Source organism: Monodelphis domestica, chromosome 3, assembly GCF_027887165.1.
Source record: "Monodelphis domestica isolate mMonDom1 chromosome 3, mMonDom1.pri, whole genome shotgun sequence".
Lineage (NCBI taxonomy): Eukaryota > Metazoa > Chordata > Mammalia > Didelphimorphia > Didelphidae > Monodelphis > Monodelphis domestica.
In genome coordinates this window covers 533,609,949-533,637,033 of record NC_077229.1, presented here as the reverse complement: position 1 = coordinate 533,637,033, position 27,085 = coordinate 533,609,949, and the positions used below count along the sequence as shown (strand labels likewise).

Here is a 27,085-nt window from a genome sequence, read left to right as displayed (position 1 = left end):
AAAATCTAGAATTTAAAGGAGTAAGCATGTTAATAAGATCATGGATTTTTGAGAACTTGAAATAGAAGACATTTAATTCCCATTTTTAATACTTTTTGAAATGTGTGATTTTTATTCATAGAGGCATTTCTCTGATAGGACAGGTGAGTGATGTTTACAGAGCTAGTGCACAAGGATTTCCCCTGGGAATGTGAGATTTGACTCATATGGTCCAGTCCAGGGTTTCCTCTAGAAATATTAGATGTTGCCTTACATTTCTAATTTTAAAATGAAATGAAAGAAACCTTTATCTCCTATGCAGTCACAAAATATTAAATATAAAATACCAAATTAAAAAAACAATAAGATTTCACACTTGAACTCAAGCCAAATTTCCTTCCTTCTTTAATGGGACTCTATCTTAATTAATAGAGGACAGCTGGGTGGCTCAATGGACTGAGAGCCAAATTTAGAGACAAGAGGTGTTGGATTCAAATCTGGACTTAGATACTTCCTGGCTGTCTGACTCTAGGCAGGTCACTTAAGAACCATTGCCTAGCCTTTTCTGTTCTTCTGCCTTGGGACAATACATAGAATTAACTCCAGGAAAGAAGGTAAGGGTTTTAAAACAACAATAATAATAGCTAGAATTTATATAGTACTTGTTATATGCCAGGCACCCTGGTAAGCACTCTTCAAATATTATCTCATTTGATCTTCACAACAATCCTAGGAAGTAGGCACTGTTATTTACTCCAATTTACAGATCAAGAAACTGAGGCAAATGGAGGTTAAATGACTTGTTCAGGGTGATCAGCAAGGAAGTATTTGAGGTTGGAATTGAACTGAATTCTTCCCTACTCCAAGTCTAGAACGCTATCCACTGCACCACCTAGCTGCCTTGGAAATTTATATTACTAACTATAATCCCCTACCTATAAGGAAGAATTAATTTAGAACTGCTTGAGGGTGAAGAACCCCCCACTCTTCCCCCATACCCAGTATGGATCCCTTCCTCTCGGAGACTTATACTTTTGTCTTAATAGAAACTCCTAGGGCCAATAAAATTTGTCAACACTCTTCACTTAGCTAGACTGATTCTGGGTGGGCCATGCTTGAAAATTGTCCACATTTGTAGAACCCCTCTGTCCATCCCTTATTTACAGAACTCCTCTTTCCTGACAGAGCCTTTGAAAACTTTAGAGTCTCCTCCATGCTAAGCTGAGGCATTGACTCATTGAGGACTTCAGTGGAGGCATTATCATTACATTGTTAATTAGCAAAATTATCTACTCTCTTCTCTATTAAGCATACTCATCTTCAGGGGACTTGAAGCTAATCATGAAAAAAAATTATCCTTTTGTTTTAGACTTGAAAAGATATAAAGCACATAGAATTCCATGGAGTAATAAAACCATTACAAAATCCTAGAATTGTAAGGCATCTTTGGAAGTTATTTTAAAAATACTCCTGTTTCCATAGCTGCTAAGTCTGACACTTAAAAATTCATGTGAAAATGATGCTTCAGCCCCTTTTATTAACATGCTTCTGTAACTGATTTCGGTGAATTCAAATAGCAAGCATTACATGATTCCTTAAATGCATTCGGCTTTCTTTTCCTTTGCAAAATGAGAACTTGAAATTCTGGAAGGAAGGGACTTCAAACTTTCTATACTTCTTATGTCAGGAATTTAGCTGAGAAAACCTTACATCTTGCTTTCATACTCCTGGGAGAGGAGGACTGGGAGTTGGAACCACAGTTTAACAACAACAAAAAGCCTAAATCGGTCTGCTTCAGTCCATCCAGGCAATATCTGAGAAGAAAAGGAAAAGTCTTTCATATGATTAGTTTCCACAGCTAGCCTGTAGGTGGGTGTGTTTAACAGAAGGAAGCAGTAGGAGCTAGCCTGTCAGCTAGCCTTTATAGCTAATTAGCTCAGCATACAACAAAGATAAGTGAGCCTGGGAGGAGGGCCCACTGAGAGGTCTTTAGGTTCTGGGCAATGTCTGATTGGCAGATGTTAAAAGAGATTCTTTGGTAATCCAGTGCATCAATGAACAGCACAAATTCAGTACAGGGCTGGAATAATTCAGGCATGAGGACACTTTGCGCATGCAGTCTTGAAAACGCAGAGCCAAGATGGATAGAACCTTGGAATCCCTGAAACACATCATTACCCAAGTCCTGCCTCACAGAGACCCAGATCTTGTATTTAAAGACTGTAAGTACAGAAGAAAAGAAGTTTCTTGACTGTTCAGATAATAGTTCTAAAATGTTCTAGTCACATCCTATTTACATTTTGTTTCCTTTAAGTCTTTCTGTAGCAGTGTTATGGTATAACTGATAGTTAACTCATTCCTGATTTCAGGAAAATGAATCTCTTTCACATGGGACCATTGCTTACTGGATTATTTTGTCTGTAATGTGTTTCTCAAATATTTTAGAAATCTTTCTTTGAAAAATAGCAGTAATTTGGGGTTTTTTTAAATGGACTTTTCTAAAAGTTATTTCACAATTACGAGAGCACCATTGAAAATATCTTTGAAATAATAAACTCTAAGTGCCTTTAGAGTTAATTTTTCTCCTTTCCCATGACTCGGCTATAATGGTAAATTGAGCACTTATTTTTACCTTTCAACATATTTGTTTACTTCAAAAACTTTCAAGAAAAGTCAAACAACTGTATGATTTTTTTTCTTTCTCTAACAAATTGTGAAATTACATACAGTAATTCAAAGGCCAATAAAATTGCCTGAGATTTCTCCCCTCCAAAACATTAACATGAGACTGCCTCATGCTGATGGCAAAAGCTCATACAGAATCTGTTTGTCTTTCTTTCCTTTAATAATAGAAAATTATGAAATCAAATCTTCCAGTTTTAGCAATGCCATTAGGCCATTTGTCACATAACTTGGTTTCTGGAACTAATTTAATATCCTGCTCCAAAACAGACTATCTGTACATTTTGTCTTATCTACAGTAGGTTTCACATTACAAAGACTGGTGAAACTAGACTTTAGGTAAAGAGCTATCAGAAAGGCAAACTGCATGTGGAACGATTTTTGAAGTCCAATAATTTACAGATTTCTCCTTTGCATCTGTAGTTATACAGCTTCTGTCTTCCTTGGTAGGTCTTCAATTTGGCATCCTGATTTCTGAGAGATGAACAATGCTGCTTGCCAGGTGTTGTTTTTATTTAAGTTACTCTTAGGGACAATGGAGAAAGATTTAAGTTGGTATGTTGTTTTATTATGCCAACTTTTCCCTTCTCAATTAAATTGGAAATTACTTTGCCCCTTCGGCAAGATATGGCAGGTATTTATTTCATCTCAACTTGTCAACAGCTACCTTAGTACTTGCTGGATTCCAGGCTACTTGCAGTAATCCGGGATAAAAGGAACCTCCCTCTCCTACATTAGAACAAAATTCATTAATAAAAGAGAAAAGGGTCTTTGAGTCATCCAGCTGGCTCTGGTCATGAAAAGTCCTCTTAGAGTTTGGAGTGGTAGGAAGTGATACAGGGAAGCAGAGAACAGCATGATCCCATGGTCTGCTCTGAGCCCTTTATGGACTTGAGAGACTTACTGTGAGAATTATAGAAATTGAAACAGCACTAGCCCACCTCCTTGTTATAGGCAAAATCAGCAGCTATCCATAGTTTAGGATACAGAGTAGAGTAGAAGGCAAAAGGGATGGGAAAACAAATCTTTCAGGAAACCAGCATTACTATGGAGCATCTCAATGTGTCCAGGAGAATAACATTATATTATTTTAACATATGATTCAAATTTGATCAGATAGTATTGGGGAATGGAGGGAAAGCAATAATCACTCATCCCAAAATGCCTTGCCATTGTGCCATGGATTCCTAGAGTTATGCAAAAATGAAATTGCTAACACTATGCTGTGCCCCATGGCTTTCTTTATTCTAAGAAAAAAAAACTAAGTAACTGGAAAACAGTCAAGATATATAGTCTTATACTGAAAGTTTTCATAATGTTCCATCATCCGACTACCAGGGGCATGAAATAAATGGGAAAAAGATTATTTGACTTTTTGGTGCTGAATCCTAACATGTTTAGCTGCAACTATATTTCTTTGTATAGAGGGATAGAAGGGTTGCTTTTCAAAGATGGTACATGAACCCCCAATTTCTTTGATCAGAGCCTTTTGCTACTATTGGTCCCATTGCCCTGGCAGCAGACCAGCTGAGAGAGTCAAGAACAGGTGTAAATTCTCTGCTTCAGCTGCCACTTCCTTACTTACCACCTCCCAGCTACAATTGCCACAAAAAAGGGATCTTCACCTTGGCACAGTACTTGAAAAAGGCTGTCAATCACTGACACTCATAGGAAAATGGGTACTGGAGTATTATTTAAGAAATAGTAGAAAGACCACACATTTTTATATAACTAAAATTATGGATTAGGGACGACTGAAGGAAAATGATAATGCTAGTAGAGAGGAGGATTAACAAAGCAAAAACATTATAAAAATTACCTTCAAATTCAACAAAAAATGTATTTTTTTCCAATGTTCTAAAGTAGACATTTCAATCTTTGACTCCTGTCTCTGTCCCTGCCCCCTTGGTCCTACATGATCTTGAACAAATCCCTTCAGTTCTTTAGCTCTTAGTGTTCTCATCTCAAGGGGTTAAATTCTCAAAGTGGGATTTTAGAGCTGGAAGGAACCTTAGAAATCCTTTAATTTTTTCCTTCCCTGAGTTATGAGTTTAGGTTTTAGGGTAGGGAGTATAGGTAAATCTGAACTTTCTCTTAAACTAAGATATGAAAAAGTCACTTTTGTCCTGAGACAGGTGAAGGTGAATTGTTACATTTGCTTTGAGAACATTTTCTTTTTTCAGTCTACTATTGTAGATAGTGTACTGCCCAGCATTTCCTTTAGGACAATGATAGCAAACCTTTTAGAGATGGAGTGCTTGGCCCCACCCCCCAGAGACTGAGTGCCATACCCCATCCCCTAACCCTCCAACCCCCCTTTACTCCAACCTGGGGAGAAAGTAAGTTCTCCCATTGGGCTGCTGGGCAGAGGAATGGGTGAAGTGAGGAGAGGGGTGGGTGATGTGAGGAATATCCTCAGGTGCATGGAGGGGGAGTGGAGTGGGGCAGGGGAACAGCTGCACCCCAAGTCCCTCTGGCTTTCTGGTGAGCAACTGCAGGTCTTCCCACAAAGAGGGCTCTGTGTGCCATCTTTGGCATGCGTACCATAGGTTTGCCATCACTGCCTTAGGTGATATATCAGGTATTCATTATCCAGGAGTTATGGACTTTTTCCAATAATGCTGTATAGAAAAAATAATAAAGTGAAAATTCATGTTACAAATGAAAACTAATAAGAAGCCTTCCCTTATTCCCTCGGTTATTAGTATTTCCTCCCACTTCAAATTACCTTGATCTGGGTTCAGATTTACTACCTATATGACCCAGAGTAAGTCTCTTAATCTCTCTAAGCTTCAATTTGCTTAGTTATGAAATGGCAATAATAATAGTACCTACCTTATAGTTCTGTTGTGAGGATCAAATGAAATGTGTGTAAAGCACTTTGCAAACTTTAAAGTGCTCTATAAGCCAGAGCTATCTCCACCTCTTCCTCTTCCTTCTTCCTTTTCCTCCTTTTCCTCCTCTTCTTCCTCCTCCTTCCTCTTCCACTTCTTCTTCCTCCTCCTCTTCTAGAGAAATACTCTAATTAAGACAATGTTCCAAGACAATTTGAAAGAACCAAGAGTGGAAAAATGCTACCCACCTCTAGAGAGAGGAAACTAAAGAATTCTGAGTACAGACTGGAGCATACTGTTTTACTTCCTTTAAAATTAAAAAAAAAAAAAGAAAGGTTGTGATATGAGTTGGCAGATTTGGCACCCACACAGACAAAAAAGTAGATCATTGAAGTGATAGTGTCTATACAATCATTCTCCACCCACCACATTTAATTTTTCTACGGCCATGGCCTTGTCAAAAATGTCTTCTATTTTGAGAGGAAAGAGTATAACTGTAACTCCTGGTAGGAGTTACTGGGTTATCAATATTTGTTTGTCAAAACTAGGAAATTCTCTATACACTGCACAATCCAGTTACCTAATAAAATAGCCTAGAGTCAAAAATAAAAAAAAAATTAAAAACAACATAGCAGCAAAAGTAAACAATTAAAGAAAGCAAATCTTCCTGCATAGCCTGGAAGCTAAAAAGAACACAAATGACTTTCTTTACCTCCACATCTCTCTTCCCAACAGGAGGCAACTGGTAGTTCAGTGCATAGAGTGCTGATCCTAGACTCAAGATCAGAGTTCAATTCCAGTCTCAGATGTTTACTAGCTGTGTAGTCTTGAGTAAGTCACTTGACCTCAGTTTCCTCAACTATAAAATGGGGATAATAATGGCACTTCCCTCCCAGGATCAAATGAGATAATATTTGTTAAAAAAAAACAAACAAACAAACCAGAAACTAAAAACACTTAGCTTGGTACCTGGCATATCGTAGGTATTACATAATGTTTATTCCTCCTTTATCCCTTGGAGAGATAATCGTGGAAAAAAAAGTGGTGGATAAGTAAATGAAAGCTGCTCTTTGCTTCAGGGGTAGCAAAGGTGCTATAGCGAGGACCTAAACAGTTGGATAAACTACTATATGCTTTTTCAGGGTGTTTTTCTTCTGACTGGTCTCAGGTCACTTGCTTTATATTTGAGCATGATCACCACTTTTCTCCATTCAGAATATGATCATTTCCACTATCCTTTACATAGCTGTCAGGTGAACAACAATCAGAAGCCATCACTGTGTCCCATCACCAGATGGATTGGAATAGATTCCCAGAGAACACCCTATTGTGATCTCCCATCAGTTTCTCATGGAAACTACTTCTCTATATTAGTCCTTCAAGGTCAAAAGCCATGGCAACTTGGAGAAGTTCCGGTAATACTAGTCCACTGACAGGCAGTCCCTTCTGGCTCACCAAGTTTCCATGGTTATATCTCTCAAGAGAAAAGGCAATTTGTGCCCAAAGCCAGGGCATGTTAATTATTTTTTCCTTCTGTGGACAAGCTGGCCTTTAGCCATACAAATATCAATGATATCATCACAATGTCACTAATGTTTTTCTCTGCAAATCTACTAACTCAACAATAAGATGAAAATGTCTATTCAAGACACATATCTTTCTTAAAAGTAATATATTTACATAGTTCATGTGAATAAACCCTACCATGTGGGAAATGATCTGAAAGGTTCATTTATCTCAGCTAGGTGAGTATTTTATTTAAAAAAGAAAAAAAAACATTTTGCTCTTCTTATAGAATTGGGACCACACTACAAAGTCTAATTTTTTAGAATCTCTTTTAATCATGGATTTCATTAAGTGAGATACCAAAAATTCTCTGAGAGCCAAATGTTCAGTAACTGCGCATATTTGAGTCAACTTTTTATATACAGAGATTACACATTGAAAGAAAATTATTTGAGAGGAAGTACTCAAGAAGAAAAATTCTCAGAAATAGAACATTATGGATTACTGTATCAAGCAAGCCTGCATAAAAGTAGCAATAAACTTCAGGATGCTTGCTAGCTAAATTTAGAGCACTGATTACATTTTTATTACAATAATTTGAAATCTGGTCATTTTAACTCCATTATAGTATTTCTTATGAACCAAAGTCTATTTATGGTTAATTTCATATATTTATTTTTTATAGCTATTTGAATTTTTTAAAGAAAGAAGGCTGGTTTCATTCCACTCAACTCAGATATGAGTGTCATATTTTTTAAAAAATCAGAGAATATTAAGCATATTTCCTTTTATCCTTTTTTCCAATGAATATACCAAGGGGAAAAGATAAAATATTCACCCTCAGAGGAAAAATTCATCCTGTCTGCCCCAAAAGAGTCAGCTTTAAGGAATGCTATCTTACAATCTGAATGTTAATGTCTCCTGTAATTTTATTTATTCCTTAAAAAACCAAGGTAAATAGATTATAATACAATATAAATATTGCCCCTCAGCCTTGTGATGAAATCTAGGGCCTTCTTCTGACCCTGCTGTCTCTTCTCACCAAAGATTTTTAACAATATAGATTTGTTAGCCTGAACTCACTTTTAACAACTTCTGAAATGCATGTGTTAAGTTACAGCCCATAATGGGACACAGCTGCATGAGGGTGAGTGCTTAAGTTATGATTTTTCTGTTTAAATGATATGGTTTTTACTGATTATGTGCTACAGATTGATTTAAGAAATGTAAGACAACTTTAGAGGCCTTTCATAAAAGAATCTTCTTTATTTAATACTTTTCAGATTCTAGTTTTAACTCAAAAGACTCTTATATTTTCTCCATATTTAAATGCTTATTTAAGTTTAGTCTGTCAAGGTAGTTAAAACAACTCTTTCTCCCACTCCTTCCAACCCCTCCCAAATCCAATTACCAACAAAATTCCTTTAAGTTTAAAAATGACAAAGTCAACAGTTATTAAAACCTCTATATCCTTTGTGCAAGGAATATGCAATTTGAATTATTATTTTTATTTAGATAGTGCTTTAAAATTTTCAAAATACTTTACAAATATTATTTCACTTTATCCTCAGAAGAACTCTGGGAGATAGGTGGAATTGTTATTATTCTCTTCTTATAGATAAGGATTTATAGCAGACAGAAATCAAAAGACTTGTTTAAGGTTATACATTTAAAAAGTTATCTGAAATCAGATTTGAACTCTGGTCTTCTTGACTGCACATCCAGCTTTGCTCTTATTTCAATACTTTAAAAAATTTGTGATTTTATTAGGATATATTTTTATCACTTTTTATTGTTCTTATTCAGTTGTTTCAGTTGTGACTGACTCTTTATGATCCCATTTGAAGTTTTCTTGGCAAAGACATGGGAATGGTTTGCTAATTATTTCTTCAACTCCTTTTGCAGATGAAGAACTGAGGCAAAAAGAGTTAAGTGACTTACCCAGGGTCACACAACTAATAAGTGTCTGGAGCCAGATTTGAAGTCTTAACTTCAAACATCAGTCTTCCTGACTTCTGATTCAGCATCTTATCCATCACACCACCTAGCTGACCTATAACAAACAACCTTATAGACTTATGGTTATTTAGCTTCAATTTGAACCATATTCTAGTGGCAGAAAGCTCTATATTCCAGGAGATAGTCAATTCTAGATATACAGACGACAATGTTTGTGAGAGAATTCTTCCTTAGGTTGAGCCTGAATCTGCTTCCCTATCACTTCTCTCCAATTGTCTTAGCTCTACACTTTGGAGACAAATTTGTTTACTTCTTCCATGTAATTGTTGCTGTTATTGTTCAATCATCCAATCATGTCCAACTCTTCATGACCCCATGGGCCATAGCATGACAGACCCTTCTGTCTCTATTATATCTCAAAGTCTGTCCAGGTTTGAGTTCATTGTTTCCATGACACTATCTATCCATCTCATCCTCTGCTATCTCCTTTTCCTAATGATTTCAATCTTTCCCAAATCAAGGTTTTTTCCCAATGAGTCCTATCTTCTAATTATGTGACCAAAGTATTTAAACTTCAGCTTCAGTACTTGACCTTCTAGTGGACAGTGACCTTCCAGAACATTCCAGTGAATTAATTTAAGTATTGACTGATTTGCTGTCCTTGCTGTCCAAGGAACTCTCAAGAGTCATCTTATTTTCAATATTATTAATCTCTCCTTTGATTTTTAGGATTTCCAATCTGGCATTTAATTGAGGGTTTTCAATTTGTTCTTTTCCTATTTTTTTTTAGTTGTATGCCCCAATTCATTAATCTGCTCTTTTTCTATTTTATTGTTGTAAGCATTTGTAGATATGAATTTCCTCCTAAGTGCTACTTTGTCTATATCTCATAAATTTTGGTAAGTCTCCACACTGTCACTTTCTTTAATGAAATTGTTGATTGTTTCTATGATTTTTTTTCTTTGATCTTTTTGTTCCTTAGGATAAGATTATTTGGCTTCCAATTAATGTATAGTCTTTCTGCTGCCTTTTGTTGAGTATAATTTTTTTTGTTTTTGCAAAATGAACTGAAAAATATGCACTTATGGGTATATATGTGCTTTAATATTGACATTGTTTCATTGTCTGTGGTCCAGCATCATAATTTGAATATTCTGAACCTGCAATGCTCAGCTTTTCTTATAGCCTAACTCTCATAGCCAAACATTGCTACTGGAAAAGCCATAGCTTTGACTATACAGATAGCCTTTAAATATTTGAAGATGCTCACATAGCCTCCTAATCCTTCTCTAGGCTAAATAGCCAAAGCTCCTTCAACTACATAGCTCATGATATGATTTCTAGATACAGTCTAATTGACCAAAAACTAAACATAATACTCCAGAAATGGTCTAATAATTTTTGAGGCCCCAAACATTCATGGTCTGTTGGTCATCCTTCTGGTCTGTGGCTTAACTAGGCTTTGTCTAGAATTATATTACATTGTTGTTCCATTGTGCTCAACTCTCTTTATCATATGGATTATACTGTCTATGGGATTTTCTTGGCAAAGATACTAGAGTGGTTTGCCATTTCTTTCTTTAGTGGATTAAGGCAAACAGAATGGAGTGATTTTCTAAAGGTTGCACATTGAGTAAGCGTTTGAGGCTGGATTTGAACTCAGATCTTCCTGACTCCAGCCCGAGTGCTCTATTCATTGAGCTACCTACTTGCCGTCTGTATTTCATTGCCAAATTATTACTCAAAGGCATTATAGAATGAAAGACTGAACTTGCAGTTAGTGTGGTGAAGCATTGAAGAAGGTACTATTAACTGAAGTTCACTTTATTGATTAATATCTATTCTGTCTCATCCTACTTAGCCTGGTGGTGGAAACTTTTTAATGTTGGATTACTAAGTGCCTTTTAACATTATTGTCTATGTCATTCATTTAGCACTTTTTGTGGACTATTTTGTTTATTCATTTCCTTTTAGGTTTTATCCCAAATTAGATATTAGCTTCAGGAGGGCAGGAATTATGTCATTTTTATTTGCATTTCTCACATCTCCATCTGTTTCTTTTGTTTCTACTTATTTGCTGCTAAATAGAGCTTAAGAAAGTTATACAACTGCTGACTGGATCCACTACCAATTATGTTATCTAATTTTCACTGGGCTCTCACTGAAGCAAGGCATTCTTTAATTCTCTCTAATAGAAGTTTTTGCATACTTTCTTCTCCCCAGTCTTTTGCACTACTATCCCCTTTTGCCCTCACAGCTGTAAAGATTAAAATTGGGGGGAAACTGAGGCAAGTAGAAATTAGTTTCTCTCTGCAAGGAGTATTATATTTTTATGAGGTTTATTAAAGGTTAAGGATTAAAGAAAATACAGAATAAGGAAGCACATGCCTAGGCCAGAGAGGCCTAGACAAGATAATCTCACTTCATGGAAGAGCCGCGTCTGCTCCAAAATGGAAGTCCAAAAGAGCGCAAGCCTATTCACAACCAGGTTTAAATACCCCATCTCATTCTCAGCCCAGGTGAGAATTCGGTGAGATTAGAGGACATTCTGGGGAAGTGGAGCAAGGATTTCTGGGGATTGAAGTCCTGGATTTAAGTCTATTTTTACACAGCTAAGAACCTTACCTCACACTTTACTGAGAAAATAGAGACTATTGATTCTGAGATTCTTTTCTTTCCTCTCTATAACTTACAGTTCCTTGAAATCATCTCCCTTTTTTTTTTTCATTTTATAGTAGTCTTCAAAAAAGAGGTGGCATTTTTCCTTTTCAAATCAGGCCCTTTCCAAGGTCACATGTAACCTTGATCAAATCCTCTCTTGTCTCCTTCAGAAGATTGTTTCATCAATCATCCCCTCTTTTTCTCTAATCTACATTTCCCTCTATCTCCTAGCTTCTTCCTCTCTGCCTACAAATATACTTGTCTCCCTTATTCTTTTTTTTTAAGCCCCCTTCTGTCTTAGAATCAAGAGTATTGATTCTAAGACAGAAGAGTGCTAGGCTATCTCACCTGCATGCAGATCTCCATGATCTCATTTTATTCTGTACCTATAAAATAATCTACACTGAACTCACTGGCATAGTGAGATTAGGCACTGAATTTGGGTCAAGGCCTATCTCAGGCATTTTGTAGCTTTATAATCCTGGATGTATTCTTAATTTCACTGTGACTGTTTCCTCCTCTGAGAACCATAGAGCTCAGCATTTACTTACTACTTTGGCACTTATGGAGTGGTGAACCAATCAGCAAGATAAGCACAAGAATGCCCTTTACACTGTTCCACATTACAAATATTGAAAGATGTCCCATTGCTTAAACCAATTCGTGGAAATTTCACCATCTGCCTCCATGGCTTTTTACAAATTGGAGCCTGGTAGAAGGCAAATGTTCCCCCTTCACAGGAAATCCTAGACTGCGGTTCAGTGTCCCTTCCAAATTCTGGCTTACAACAAACCCTCAAGAAAGAGATTCTTGGCTGGAGGTGAGGGTGAGGGAAAGCAAGAAGGAGGCAACGAGCACTCTCACTTATATTTACTTTCTTCCTGAATCTTGGAGTAGGGCAGAGTCAGAATTGTTTAATCCACAAGCATTTATTAAGTACCTACTCTATGCTAGGCACTGTGCTTCATGCTGGGGATACAAGTGTGGATCCACAGTGGTTCCCTGATAAACTAAACAAATTTAAATTTATTTGCTCCTTCTCTACCCTCTCCACACCACAGAAGTCACCATCCAACAAATATATAGAGAGATTATGTCTTTCATGTGTCCACTTCTCAGGTCATTTTATGAAGGTGAACATTCATGAGTTATTCTTCAAATACTAAAATCTGTAACTATATATAATATTCTCTTGGTCCTTCATTTTTTTTCTTCATTTCACTCTTCATTATCTCATGCATTTTCCCCAAGTTTTTTAAATAAATGAATAAGCTCATCATTTCTTTCTTTTTTTTTTTAATATATTTTAGTTGATCATTTCCAAGCATTATTCGTTAAAGACATAGATCATTTTCTTTTCCTCCCCCCCACCCCCCATAGCCGACGCGTAAATCCACTGGGCATTAGATGTTTTCTTAATTTGAACCCATTGCTTTGTTGATAATATTTGCATTAGAGTGTTCATTTAGAGTCTCTCCTCTGTCATGTCCCCTCAACCGCTGTATTCAGGCAGTTGCTTTTCCTCGGTGTTTCCACTCCCATAGTTTATCCTTTGCTTATGAATAGTGTTTTTTTTCTCCTAGATCCCTGCAAATTGTTCAGGGATATTACACCGCCATTAATGGAGAAGTCCATTATGTTCGATTATACCACAGTGTATTAGTCTCTGTGTACAATGTTCTCCTGGTTCTGCTCCTCTCGCTCTGCATCACTTCCTGGAGGTTGTTCCAGTCTCCATGGAACTCCTCCACTTTATTATTCCTTTTAGCACAATAGTATTCCATCACCAACATATACCACAGTTTGTTCAGCCATTCCCCAATTGATGGGCATCCCCTTGTTTTCCAATTTTTGGCCACCACAAAGAGCGCAGCTATGAATATTTTTGTACAAGTCTTTTTGTCCATTATCTCTTTGGGGTACAGACCCAGCAGTGCTATGGCTGGATCAAAGGGTAGATATTCTTTTGTTGCCCTTTGGGCATAGTTCCAAATTGCCCTCCAGAATGGTTGGATCAGTTCACAACTCCACCAGCAATGAATTAATGTCCCTACTTTGCCACATCCCCTCCAGCATTCATTACTTTCCTTTGCTGTTATGTTAGCCAATCTGCTAGGTGTGAGGTGATACCTCAGAGTTGTTTTCATTTGCATCTCTCTGATTATAAGAGATTTAGAACACTTCTTCATGTGCTTGTTAATAGTTTTGATTTCTTTATCTGAGAACTGCCCATCCATGTCCCTTGCCCATTTATCAATTGGAGAATGGCTTAATTTTTTGTACAATTGATTTAGCTCTTTATAAATATGAGTAATTAAACCTTTGTCAGAGGTTTCTATGAAGATTTTTTCCCAATTTGTTGTTTCCCTTCTGATTTTAGTTACATTGGTTTTGTTTGTACAAAAGCTTTTTAGTTTGATGTAGTCAAAATTATTTATTTTACATTTTGTGATTCTTTCTATGTCTTGCTTGGTTTTAAAGCCTTTCCCCTCCCAAAAGTCTGACATGTATACTATTCTGTGTTTACCCAATTTACTTATGGTTTCCTTCTTTATGTTTAAGTCACTCACCCATTTTGAATTTATCTTGGTGTAGGGTGTGAGGTGTTGATCTATTCCTAGTCTCTCTCACACTGTCTTCCAATTTTCCCAGCAGTTTTTATCAAATAGTGGATTTTTGTCCCAAAAGCTGGGATCTTTGGGTTTATCGTATACTGTCTTGCTGAGGTCGCTTTCCCCCAGTCTATTCCACTGATCTTCCTTTCTGTTTCTTAGCCAGTACCAAATTGTTTTGATGACTGCTGCTTTGTAATACAGTTTAAGGTCTGGGACTGCAAGGCCCCCATCATATGTGTTTTTTTTCATTATTTCCCTATTTTTTTTCCTATTCCCAAAAGATCCCATTGATCTTTTGTTCTTCCAAATGAACTTTGTTATGGTTTTTTCTAAATCAGTGAAGAAGTATTTTGGTAGTTCAATGGGTATGGCACTAAATAGATAAATAAGTTTGGGTAGGATGGTCATTTTTATTATATTGGCTCGTCCTATCCATGAGCAGTTAATGTTTTTCCATTTGCTCAAGTCTAGTTTTAGTTGTGTGGCGAGTGTTTTGTAGTTGTGTTCATATAGTTCCTGTGTTTGTCTTGGGAGGTAGATTCCTAGGTATTTTATTTTGTCTAAGGTGATTTTGAATGGGATTCTCTTTCTAGTTCTTGCTGCTGAGCTGTGTTGGAGATATATAGAAAAGCTAATGATTTATGTGGGTTTATTTTGTATCCTGCAACTTTGCTAAAGTTGTTGATTATTTCAATTAGCTTTTTGGTTGAATCTCTAGGATTCTTTAAGTAGACCATCATGTCATCCGCAAAGAGTGATAACTTGGTCTCCTCCTTGCCTATTTTGATGCCTTCAATTCCTTTATCTTCTCTAATTGCTACTGCTAGTTTTTCTAGTACAATGTCAAATAGTAGAGGTGATAATGGGCATCCTTGTTTCACTCCTGATCTTATTAGGAATGCATCTAGTTTATCCCCATTGCAGATGATATTAGCTGATGGTTTTAGATATATACTGTTTATTATTTTTAGGAATAACCCTTCTATTCCTATGCTTTCTAGTGTTTTTAATAGGAATGGGTGTTGTATTTTATCAAAGGCTTTTTCTGCATCTATTGAGATAATCATGTGGTTCTTGCTAGTTTACTTGTTGATGTGGTCAATTATGTGGATGGTTTTCCTAATGTTGAACCAGCCCTGCATCCCTGGTATGAATCCTACTTGATCATGGTGAATGATCCTTCTGATCACTTGCTGGAGTCTTTTTGCTAGTATCCTATTTAAGATTTTTGCATCTATATTCATTAGGGAGATTGGCCTATAGTTTTCTTTCTCTGTTTTTGACCTGCCTGGTTTTGGAATCAGTACCATGTTTGTGTTGTGAAAGGAGTTTGGTAGAACTCCCTCTTTGCTTATTATGTCAAATAGTTTGTATAGTATTGAGATTAACTGTTCTCTGAATGTTTGATAGAATTCACTGGTGAATCCATCAGGCCCTGGGGATTTTTTCTTAGGAAGTTCTTTGATGGCTTGGTGGATTTCATTTTCTGATATGGGATTATTTAAGAATTCTATTTCCTCTTCTGTTAGTCTAGGCATTTTGTATTTTTGTATATATTCATCCATTTCTCCTAAATTGGTGTATTTATTGCCATATAATTGGGCAAAGTAATTTCTAATGATTGCCTTAATTTCATCTTCATCGGAGGTGCTGTTCCCCTTTTCATCTTTAATGCTGTTAATTTGCTTTTCTTCCTTCCTTTTTTTTTTAGATTGACCAGTACTTTGTCTATTTTGTTTGTTTTTTCAAAGTACCAGCTTCTTGTCTTATTTATTAAATCAATAGTTCTATCACTTTCGATTTTATTAATTTCTCCCTTAATTTTTAGGATTTCTAGTTTGGTTTTCTGCTGGGGGGTTTTAATTTGATCGCTTTCCAGTTTTTTCATTTGCATTTCCAATTGATTGATCTCTGCTCTCCCTTGTTTGTTAATATAAGCATTCAGAGATATGAATTTACCTCTGATTACCTCTTTGGCTGCATCCCAAAAGGTTTGAAAGGATGTTTCGCCATTGTCATTTTCCTCGATGAAATTATTAATTGTTTCTATGATTTCTTCTTTAACTAAACGGTTTTGGAGTATCATATTATTTAATTTCCAATTGGTTTTAGATTTGGTTTTCCATGTACCATTACTAAGTAATTAAGTAAAAAGAGTAAAAGAAGAAGATAACATTTTTCCCCTTTCCTTAATATTTACCTTTTCAGGTATTCCTTGCTCTTTGATTTTCAGTATCAAACTTTCCACAGAGCTCTGGTCTTTTCTTTGCAAAAAGTTGGAAATCTTCTATTTTGTTGAATGCCCATACTTTCCCTTGGAAGTATATAGTCAGTTTTGCTGGGTAGTTGATTCTTGGTTGGAGACCCAGCTCTCTTGCCTTTCTGAAGATCATGTTCCATGCCTTACAATCATTCAGAGTAGAACTTGCAAGGTCTTGTGTGACCCTGATTGGCATTCCTTTATATCTAAATTGTCTTTTTCTGGCTTCCAGTAGGGTTTTTTCTTTTGTTTGATAGCTTTGGAATTTGGCAATTACATTCCTGGGAGTCGTCTTTTGGGGGTTTAGTGTAGAAGGTGTTCTGTGAGCTCTGTCAGTGGCTGTATTGCCCCCTTGTTCTAGAATCTCTGGGCAATTTTCTTTGATTATATCTTGTATTACCATGTCGAGTTTGGTGTTTATTTCTGGCTTTTCTGGGAGTCCAATTATTCTTAAATTATCTCTTCTCCCTTTATTTTCCAGATCTGTCACCTTGTCGGTGAGATATTTTATGTTCTCTTCTAATTTCTTGGTATTTTGGCTTTGCTTTATTAATTCTTGCTCTTTTACACGATCATTGTCTTTCAGCTGCCTGATTCTGGCCTTTAAAGCCTGGTTTTCCTTTTCAGTTTCATCACACCGGTTTTGTAGATGCGTGAATTTCTTTTGCATTATTTCCAACTTTTCCTCCCAGAAGGCTTCCATCTTTTTGATCATTTCTGATTCAAATTCTTCATGGGTTTGTGGAGAGTTTCCATTTCCTTTGGAAGGTTTTGGAGCATTTTCTTGTATATCATCTTCTATCTCCTCTGTATTTTGTATTTTGGCTCCATAGAATGTGTCCAAAGTCGCCCCTTTCTTCTTATTTTTCTTGGTATTTTGGGGCTTCTGTGCTTCTGTGGAGTTTGCCATCTCTGAATGTGGAGGATTAGCTTTTCTTATCTTTGTCTGGTGTTCAGAGGCTTTAGTCCTGGGCAGATTGTCGGTTCTATGAGCTTTCCCTGGGTTAAATTGAGTATGCCTCACTGGAACTGGAGTGGAAGGGTCGGACCAGGGGGCCACACTCTCCCCCGGCTCTCTGGGTCAGGTTGCTTTCCGGAAGTTGCCTTCAGAATAGCTGGCTGTGAGGCTGTTTTGTCAGCCTGCGGGGCGATGGGCTGCGGCTTCCCAGAGCTCCGAGGGCAGTGACTTTCACTGAGACTTGGATAGCAGGATCCAGCCCGTGAGGCTGTCTTGCCCACCCTGAGGGTTGGTGTTGTTTTTTCAGACAACCCTGCTTTCTTCGGGGGAGCTCCGAGGGCAGTGACTTTCACTGGGACTCAGATAGAAGGCCCTGAGGGTTGTTGTTGTTTCAGACGACCCTGCTCTCTGAGCAGGGCAGGGCTGCGGCTTCCCGGAGCCTTGGACTCTGAGCTCCTACCCCTTAGGTCCAAGTGATCTCGTGTTCTGGCTTTTGAGGGGGGCCATACCTTTTGATCCGGGTCCAGGTCCAGGAGGAGGATTCCCAGGGTCTATGCTGTTGATCGTCTTGAATTTCGGCGCCTTAGGAGCTTATAGTTTGAGATCGGTCGGGAAGGGTTTTCCGGAGATCTGAACTTTAGCTTTCTCTAAGCCGCCATCTTGACCGGAAGTCCCATTTTTTTCTTTTTACAGCACAGCAGTTCTCCATCACAATCACATACTACAAGCTATTTAGTCATTTCCCAACTGATGGACATCCCCTCAATCTCCAGTTCTTTGCCATCACAAAAAGAGCTGCTACAAATATTTTGGAACACACAGGGTTCCTTTCCTCCTAAGAATGTAATACTGTGTACACACAGCTCTTTGGGTGTAATTCCAAATGGCTCTCCAAAATGTTTGGATCAGTTCACAGTTCAACCAGCAGTGCACTGGTGTCTCCACTCTTCCACATACCCTCCAACTTCTGTCATCTTGCTCCCCTGTCCTTTTAGCCAATCTAATAGGTGTGAGATGATATCCCAGAATTTCTCTGGTTTACACTTCCCCCACTGGCAAATGATTCCCAACCAGCTCTCCAGGAAAAAAAAAAGTCTGCATGACATTTAAGAAAAAAACAAAACCCTTGCCCTCTGTCTTAGAATCTATACTAATTATAAAGGCTAGGGGATTGGGGTCAAATGACTTGCCCAGGGTCACACAGGAAGTATCTGAGTTTAAATTTGAACTCAGGACTATTTAAAATAAAGAGGTGCCCCTATTCCCTAAGAATCATAAGAACTTAAGAATTTGCTTTGCTAGAGAATGGATTTGTTCAGCTCCAGGTAACTTTAAGATGAAAATTCAGGGGCACCAACTTAGTGGGTTATGGAGTCCTTTCAGGAAATCAATCAACAAATTCTATTAAGCAAAAAGAATACTATATACATAAGAGTTGTTACTTCTGTTCCTAGTGGGGACCCTGTGGGAAATATTAGAGACTGAAAGATATTTTTTAATTGCAAGCCTAGAATACTATGTAAATAAATCACCATGATATGATTTACAACTTCTTCATGTCCTCAGAAGTCATTTTATACAATGTATATGGTCATAACTGTGGCTTTTTTTTAGCCTGCAGTCATGTAATACTAGACCATTTATTTGGAAACCACCCTATATTTCAATATCCTTGTTATTTTCCTAACCTTTTCAAACTCTTTAGTTCTTTCACAATTGCCTTTCAAAAAATGATAACATCAAAATATGTGGAAGTGGTCAAATGGAAGAGTGAGCAAGATTATTCAAAACCCCCATATTTTTATATATGAAAGTGTTTTCCCTTTCAACCTTAGGCAGCTAAATGGTACAATGAATAGAGCCCTGGGTTTGGAGTCAGGAAGACTTCAGTTCAAAGCCAATATCACTATTTATTGGGCAAGTTACTTAACCTTGGTTTCCTCAAATGTAAAATGAGGGTAATAGTAGCACAGTTGTTGTGAGAATGTGTAGTGCTAAATGCTAGTTATTATTAGTAGTAGTACTGCTCCTAGATTGGTTTCCTGGTAAAAATGTTCCTAAGTTTGGAAAGTTCTATCAAAAGATCTATAATTCATTCTCTCTCTCTCTCTCTCTTTTGTCTTGGCCTTGGGCCCCTATTCAGAGACAGTGCCCTAGCAAAACAGTTCAGTGTTAGCTTAATCTCTCCCTCTTTTCTATGATGCTTTCTCCTCAATAGCTTTTTTATTTCCACTAAGAACAGCCAATCCGGCAAAGACCTGTGGTTAACCCTGTTTATAAAGACAAAATAAACATGTGAAACAAAGAAAGGTAAACAGACTATCCTGTGCCCAGAAATAAAGGCTTCAGGCTACCAGGAAGACAGCTGAAGAAGGAAAGAAGATACAGAATTCTGGCCTTGGGGTCTATAGTCTGAGGGTTTTAGCACCACAGCTTCTGTACTAACATTCCTCATGTCTAGCCTACCCAAATAGCCTTGCTCCCTGTGTCCTAGCAACTTCCTTTGTGGTGGCTGCCTCAGCCTGAACTTCTGCTCTCCCAGCTCCAAAGGTCCTTTCATGGCCCCCCACATTCTAACAGCTCTCATCAGGAGTAGGACTCCTCTTTCTTGTTTGTCTCTAGGGCTTATCTACTGATGTTGTCTGCCTTCCAGATCATTCAAAGAACTTGTACTTATCTCATGAAAAGATTATTTGGCACGGACAACATTGTAATGAGTTTAATATCTTGTTGCTGTCCCCCTTTTTTTTCCTGTGATTATTTTTTTTTGAAAGACCACCTCCTTTAAAAATATATACCTCTTGTCTCCCTCTCATCTTGAATTAGTTAAGAACCTCAATCAAAATCATATTGCTTAGTTGCCCTGGGTCAATTGTTAGCTCTAGAATAGGAATCCAGAAGTAGAGGAAGGAAGTAGAGAGAATGCTTTTCCAAATCACTGAAAAGCTAATTTTTCTTTCAATCTAGAATAGAATGGTACTAATATAACTTAATAATCAAAACAATTAGATTTGCCTCTTTAAAAAAACCCCAACACATTTGTGTTATCAAAATATCTTGCTTTTACCACAAAATTCCTTTTTGTACCCATACCTAAAATTAACTCTGCTTATAACACACAGCCAATTTATAAAGCTCTTAAATTTGGTGTACAATTTTGTTGCAGCCTTCTCAAAAAACACTGTAATGTTCGGAAATAGCTTATACTTTATTTATTACACAGAATCCAACTTGTTAACAAAAAACCAAGGACCTTCTCTATAGCACTACTATTATGGATGTAGAATGACAAAGCTATTATGTCCTAATTAGGCTTGTAGGATATAGAGTTGTGTTTTACAGGACTTGATCTAGTATTATAACAAAATTTTACTATACTTTCATTTGGCAAGCAGAGGCAACAAAACAAATATCAAAGTAGTGGTATCTTTGTGTTGGTTACAATTGAACCATTTTCTTAGTATCATATACATTTGCCAAGAACAAATGCTTTGCTCTATCTCTTTGCAAGACGACTGCCTAACCCATTCATTCTTAATGTATTAAATATTAGGCTTCTTATGTTATAATCTAACCCCTGAGATAATGAAAATCACCAAGTATGAGGCCTCTTTTTATCTTTTCATCCCTAGTATAATGAGCTAGATGGCTCAGTAGAAGGCTAGATTTGGAGTTCAAATCCAGACTTTGACACTTTCTAATTGTGTGATCCTGGGCAAGTCACTTAACTTCTGTCTGCCTCAATTTGCTCATCTGTAAAATGGGAACAATAATGGCTTCTAATTCCTAGTGTTCCTATCAGAATAAAATGAGACAATTTTCCACCAGAGGTACAAAAGAGAAAAATTCTACTATCAAAGAGCTGCCTTGAGAAAGTACACCTACTAAAATCACCTCTATGTTCTCTTTGCTGACAATATATTGTGACTAGAAGGGACAAATTCATGGAATGGAGCAATCTGATTTTGTTGGGAATTGACTAAATTGGTTTCCTTAAAACATTTTTTACATATTCAACATTTATCTTCCCAGGATATTAGAAAACCAAGCATCTTATTTAGATTTTTAAAGCAAACATTATCTAACCTTTCAAAAAAAATGCAAATAATGACTTCTATTTTTTTCTGCACAGCTCTAGCCACCTCTACATTAATACTTTAGGATGTAATCAATAAACATAACAAAAGCAATTTATTCCATCAGAATAGATTCCAATAAAAAAATTCTATTCATACCCAGAACAGACAGAACCCAACCCTTTTCCTATTGTCTTATAATAGCTAGTCACCTCCCTACGTTTTTGAACAAGAGGCAATCTAAATTTTTAAAAATTAATTTGCTTGCCATTCTCCAACAGATTAATGATCCAAGGTTACAACCAGGCAGTTCTCAAAAGAAATCCAAAAACCATATGAAAAAATTCCCTAAGTGACTAATCATATTAGAGATCCATCAGATTGACAAAAAGTGGCAAAAAGGGAAATGACAGTTGATGGAGGGACTATGGAAGAACAGGCACAGGAATGCACTGTTGATTGGACTGTGAACTGATCTCACCATTCTTGAAAGTGGTTTGAAATTATAGGCAAAAAGTCACTATAAAAATAATAGTAATAGTCTCTTGGTAACCGAGGATGACAATTGTCTTTGTGCGCTTTCATCTGTGATGTAGGTGAGTGTGCACAAAAACACTTGTGCGTGAAGGAAATTTAAGTGGAAAAGTCGATAAAAATAATACTACTAGGTATAATACCCAAACAAGCCAAAGAAGGAGAGAGGGCCCAAATGTATACAAATATTCAGAGCAGCAATGCTTTTTGTAGTAGCAAAGAACTGGAAGCTGAAGGGGTACCAATCAATTAAGGAAGGCTTGAACAAATTATCTTATATGGAGATAATGGAATACAGTTGAATGACAAGAAATGACAAAAGGATGAACTCAGAAAAAACTAGAAAGACATATAGACTGAGGCAGAATAAAGTACATAGAACTAGGAAAAAAATTTACAGTTACAATACTATAAAGACAATGACTTTTGACTTAGGAATTCCAACCAAAGAATTACCAGCCATGAATCCAGAATATAAAAGAATGACATAGCTTGATAATTATTTCCTGATAAAGTTGATGGACCCAAAGTATAGAATGAGACATACATTTTCAGGCATAGTAAATGTGTACCATTGCTTTGATTGACTATATCTATTTGTTACAAGGATTGTGCTTTTCATTTTTTAAAATTTAGTTGAAAAGGTGATGAGCTTTTGAGAAAAAGAAAGAGTTAAAGATAGTACTGCCAAAAAGAAAAAGAAAAAGAGAAGAAAAAAGGGTCATTGAAATATTTTTAAAATGGAGAGAACAGAAATTCAGAGGGAAACACAGATAAGCAGGACAGCTTTGAAAGTAACATTATATAAAGTGCCAGGCCCTGGGTCAGGAGGAACTGGGTTCAAATGTGGTCTCAGATACATCATAGCTGTGTGACCCTGGGTGAGTCACTTAACCTCAATTACAGATCTTTTGCCATTCTTTTGTCTTAGAATTGATTCTAAGACAGAAGGTAAGAGGTTTTTTTTTTTTTAAAGAAAATAACTTTATATACTTTTTAAAAGAACGCTATATGTAATAGAGTTGCTGATTCATATGTATGTATGTATGTATATATATAAAATCCTCTTTTATGTTCTTGAACAAAGAAGTGCTCCTGTTTATTCATGATTGTCAAGTTTGGAATAACACACAAAAAAAGCATAATAAATTAAATATAGTGAATTCTGTGGTAAATTAAAAACTGAAAAATCTAGTTACATGGTCAGAAACAATTTTTACCAATTTAGTGGAACTATCTAGGACCCTTCTATGTGATTTTTAGGTTTCAACACTAAAATTTCTGAGTTAGACAGACTGAATAGGCTACTTAATAGATAGGCATAGCATTACTTCCAGAAGCCCACTGTTTATATATATGTGTTAGCTGGGACCACCCATACATGGGGACAGATTTGCTTTTCAGATTAACTTGGAAATATGAGAGCCAGGCTCAGTGGAAGTAGAACACCCATCAAGGACAGGCAAATTCTGCCTGGAATTGCAAATATCAAGTCCTAGGGTACTGCCAGAACAAAGAAGTGATGGTTGAGTGGCTGGCATCATGAGGCATTGGGTGTGGGGCAGACAGTAATGGGCTTTACAAGGGAGAAGGAAATATTCACAGTAAAAGGGATAAAATCATGAAGACAACCTTAGAATTTTTCTTATTAAGGATCACTGGGATATTCTGTACTTGAAAAGCACCCTTTATCCATTTAGATACCTTAGTATGGCAGATAAATTAACTGTCTACAGTATTCACTAACTAACCAATGAGAAGTGAGTAAGAATACTATGTCCAAGGAAGAAGGCTAGGAAGGACTTTGACATTAGGATTTTAGAGAAAATATTAATCAAAAGATATTCTATTAGAGAAAGGCACCCAGAATGATAAGAAGATTGGAGGCCATGCTAGACAAGAATCATTTCAAGTAACTAGAGATAGAAGACTTGGAAGGGACATGGTAACTGAAGATTTCATCTTTTCTGCTTGACCTCAGATGGTAAAACCAGGAAAAATGGGTTGCAAAATAAATTTTGGCCCAATATAAGGAGAAACTTCTGAGTAATCAGAGGTATCCAAAAAGTAAAATGATCTGTCTCAGAGGACAGGAAGTTCATGAAGGTCTTTGAGTGGATGCCTAATGACTACCTGTTGATAAAAGGGATTCTTAAGTTAGATCATTGATACCAGACGTCTTCTGATGTCCCTTCTAATTGAAATTCTGTGAGAAATAAAATCAGTGTATTAATAAGATATTCTTAAGAAGATATGTCTCCATCTAACAATTAGTTATGTTTATCTTGGTTTGTTGTTGTTGTTTTTTTTGTTTTTGTTTTGTTTTGTTTTGCAGTGAATGTTGTGTCAATGTTGCAGGAATTTTGGGAAGGCAAACAGCAGCAGAAGGCTGTGTTCCCAAGTGAAGGTTTGGTGGTATATGAATCATTGCCATCTCCTGGGCCCCCATTTGTAAGTTATGTCACCCTCCCTGGAGGAAGCTGTTTTGGTAACTTCCAGGTAAGCAGTGCTAATCTATTTGTCAATATTATATTTTCATGAGGAAGCTAGGTGGCTCAATGAACAAAGAGCCAGGTCTGGAAATGGGAAAGCTTGAGTTCAAATGTGGCCTCAGACATTTCCTAGCTGTGTGACCTTGAGTAAGTCACTGAAACCCCAATTGCCTAGCCCTTAACCCTCTTTTGTCTTAAAATTGTACTCAGTATTGATTCTAAGATGGAAGATAAGGATTTCTTTTAGTTTTTGTTAATACATTTTCATTATAATAGAGTAAGATCCTCTGTAACTTTGAAGTCAGAAGATAAGGATACCCATATTATAGTTTTTCCATGCAATAAAATGAAAACTATGTACTATAATTCACTATTTACACTGGGGGTATGAGAAGCAGTGTTAGGTAGCAGAGCATACACTTGTTCAAATCTTACTTTCAACATTTGCTAGATTTGTGATGATTGGCATGTCTCAACTTTCCTGAGCCTCAGTTTTCTCAGTTATAAAATGGGAATAATCATACCAACCTCCTGGCATTGTCAGGAAGTTAAAATGAGATAATATATGTAAAATGTTCAGCAAACCTTAAAGCATTATATAGTATTTATTAGGAATGGACCTTGGGTACCATCAAGTCCATTTCTCCCATATAATAATGAGGAAACTGAGTCCCAGATTGGTTAAGTGACTTGCATACAAGTAGAAAAGATCAAAGGCAGGATTTGAACTCATCTCCTCTGACTCTAGGCCAATGCTTTTTCTATTATGTTTCTTTACCTCCTATTTGCCTTCCTACTGTATATTGTCTTACTCCTATAATTATTTGTTCTTATTTAACCTATAGCATAATCCAATTTATAGAAAAATGGAATGATTTTAATGTGATTTTCCCACAGTTTCCCAGGAAAACTTTGAGGTAAATGTTATAGTCTATTATCTTGAGCTATAGTCTATAACCAAAACTATAGTTTCCTGTGCCTTATAGAATTTTCAAACAAAGCTTTTTAAAATTAATATTTTTCAATAGGTGCAATAGAATGAGGGGAATTTTTGACATAATATATTCATGAAGTTATTTCCTGGATGTAATACTTAGCATTTCAAACTCTAAAATCCCAAGAATTTTATAATCATATAACTCCTTACCCACATATCCCAAGCAGAAGATGTAAATGAGATAATTTTATTAACCCATATATCATCATTTTTATAATATTGTCTCAGTTTCCTCATCTACAAAATGAGCTGCAGAAGAAAATGGCCAAAACAATACCTCTGGCCAAGAAAATCCCAAATGGAGTCATGAAGATAGACATGACTGAAATGACCAAACAACAAAAAATGGTTTAAAATCATTTATGGTGTTATAAATTTCTGTCCATACATATTATGTTATGTCTTTACGTAGATGATCAAGCAGTAAGTATTTTAATTCAATACCAAATTAGGGGCAAAAGAATGATTAAATACCATGCCTGATCTGAAAGAGCCAACAAGTTCTTTGGAGAGACAAAACAGGTTGTGTTCAATACTATAATCAACAACAACAAATAAAGCAGTATGTATCGAGATTTCATATACCACAAATCTGGGAAGCATAGCTAACATGCTAGGTAACAGAAATGAGAACTGAAAAGGTGAATAGGTTGGGATACTGGACCAATGTGTAATCTTGCATTTAGATTATTCAGTTGCCAAAGTAGAGCACTGGTAAGACCTAAGTTGATCATTTTTTGTGAAAAAGAACTCCTATTTAGGTTGACCACAAGGGTGCTGGAAAATGTTGAACAATTAATTGGCTGGCTGGAAAGAAACAAATATACATGATAGACTTTTAAGGTCAATGTGCATTTTTAACATTTTCTTCATCCCTTTCTTAAGCCTCATTAGTAATTAACAAAACAATAAGTCAGACCTTGATTTGTAGTGTTTACTCATTGTGGAGGCATAAATGCAAAGGAACTTTTTAAGTGGGTTGCTTGTCCACCTTAGTCACAAATTCGATATAAGCCAGCAGTGGGACACAACTGTTGAAAAAGTTAATGCAATCTCATACTGCATTATTGAAACAAAAGGTTCAGTTCTCTCTGCTCTACACTGGCCAGAACACATTGTGTCTAGCTCTAGGTGATATGCTGGCAGCTGGACCTTGACAAATTAGACTTCCTGGAATCATAGAATGTCATAGAAAGCTGGAAAGAAAATTAGAAATCATTTTTCCTCAAGCCTCTCCATTTATAGGTGAGGAAATGATAATCCCTCTGGGACCAAGGTTAATTTGCATTGTCCCACAGTGACTTAGCCAAGGACCAGAACCCACACTCCAAGGTCTTTTCACTCCATAAAGTTGCCATTCCTTGCAATGCTGCCTTTTAACAAACTGAGTCTTAGTGTAATTTAGTGTGATTAAAATAAGAAACTAGAAAAACAGGTTTAATTAAGAACAAGAAAACCAAACTATTAGAGATGTTTTTGGCTGCTTGATTTTAGCCATAGTAAGAGGTGATTAGAAGAAGGTGACCATGATG

The 27,085-nt window shown here is 36.6% G+C and overlaps 1 protein-coding gene across 1 annotated transcript in view; it reads left to right on the top strand.

Moving 5' to 3' along the window:
• Positions 1–1,882: 1,882 nt before the first annotated feature.
• Positions 1,883–27,085, top strand: part of LIX1 (limb and CNS expressed 1) — a 66,782-nt gene continuing 41,579 nt past the window's right edge. Inside the window, exons 1-2 of the mRNA XM_001363914.4 lie at positions 1,883–2,201; positions 24,400–24,563. Coding sequence (XP_001363951.1) covers positions 2,120–2,201; positions 24,400–24,563 — 246 coding nt within the window. The 5' untranslated portion in view covers positions 1,883–2,119. The remainder of the gene's footprint in view (positions 2,202–24,399; positions 24,564–27,085) is intronic.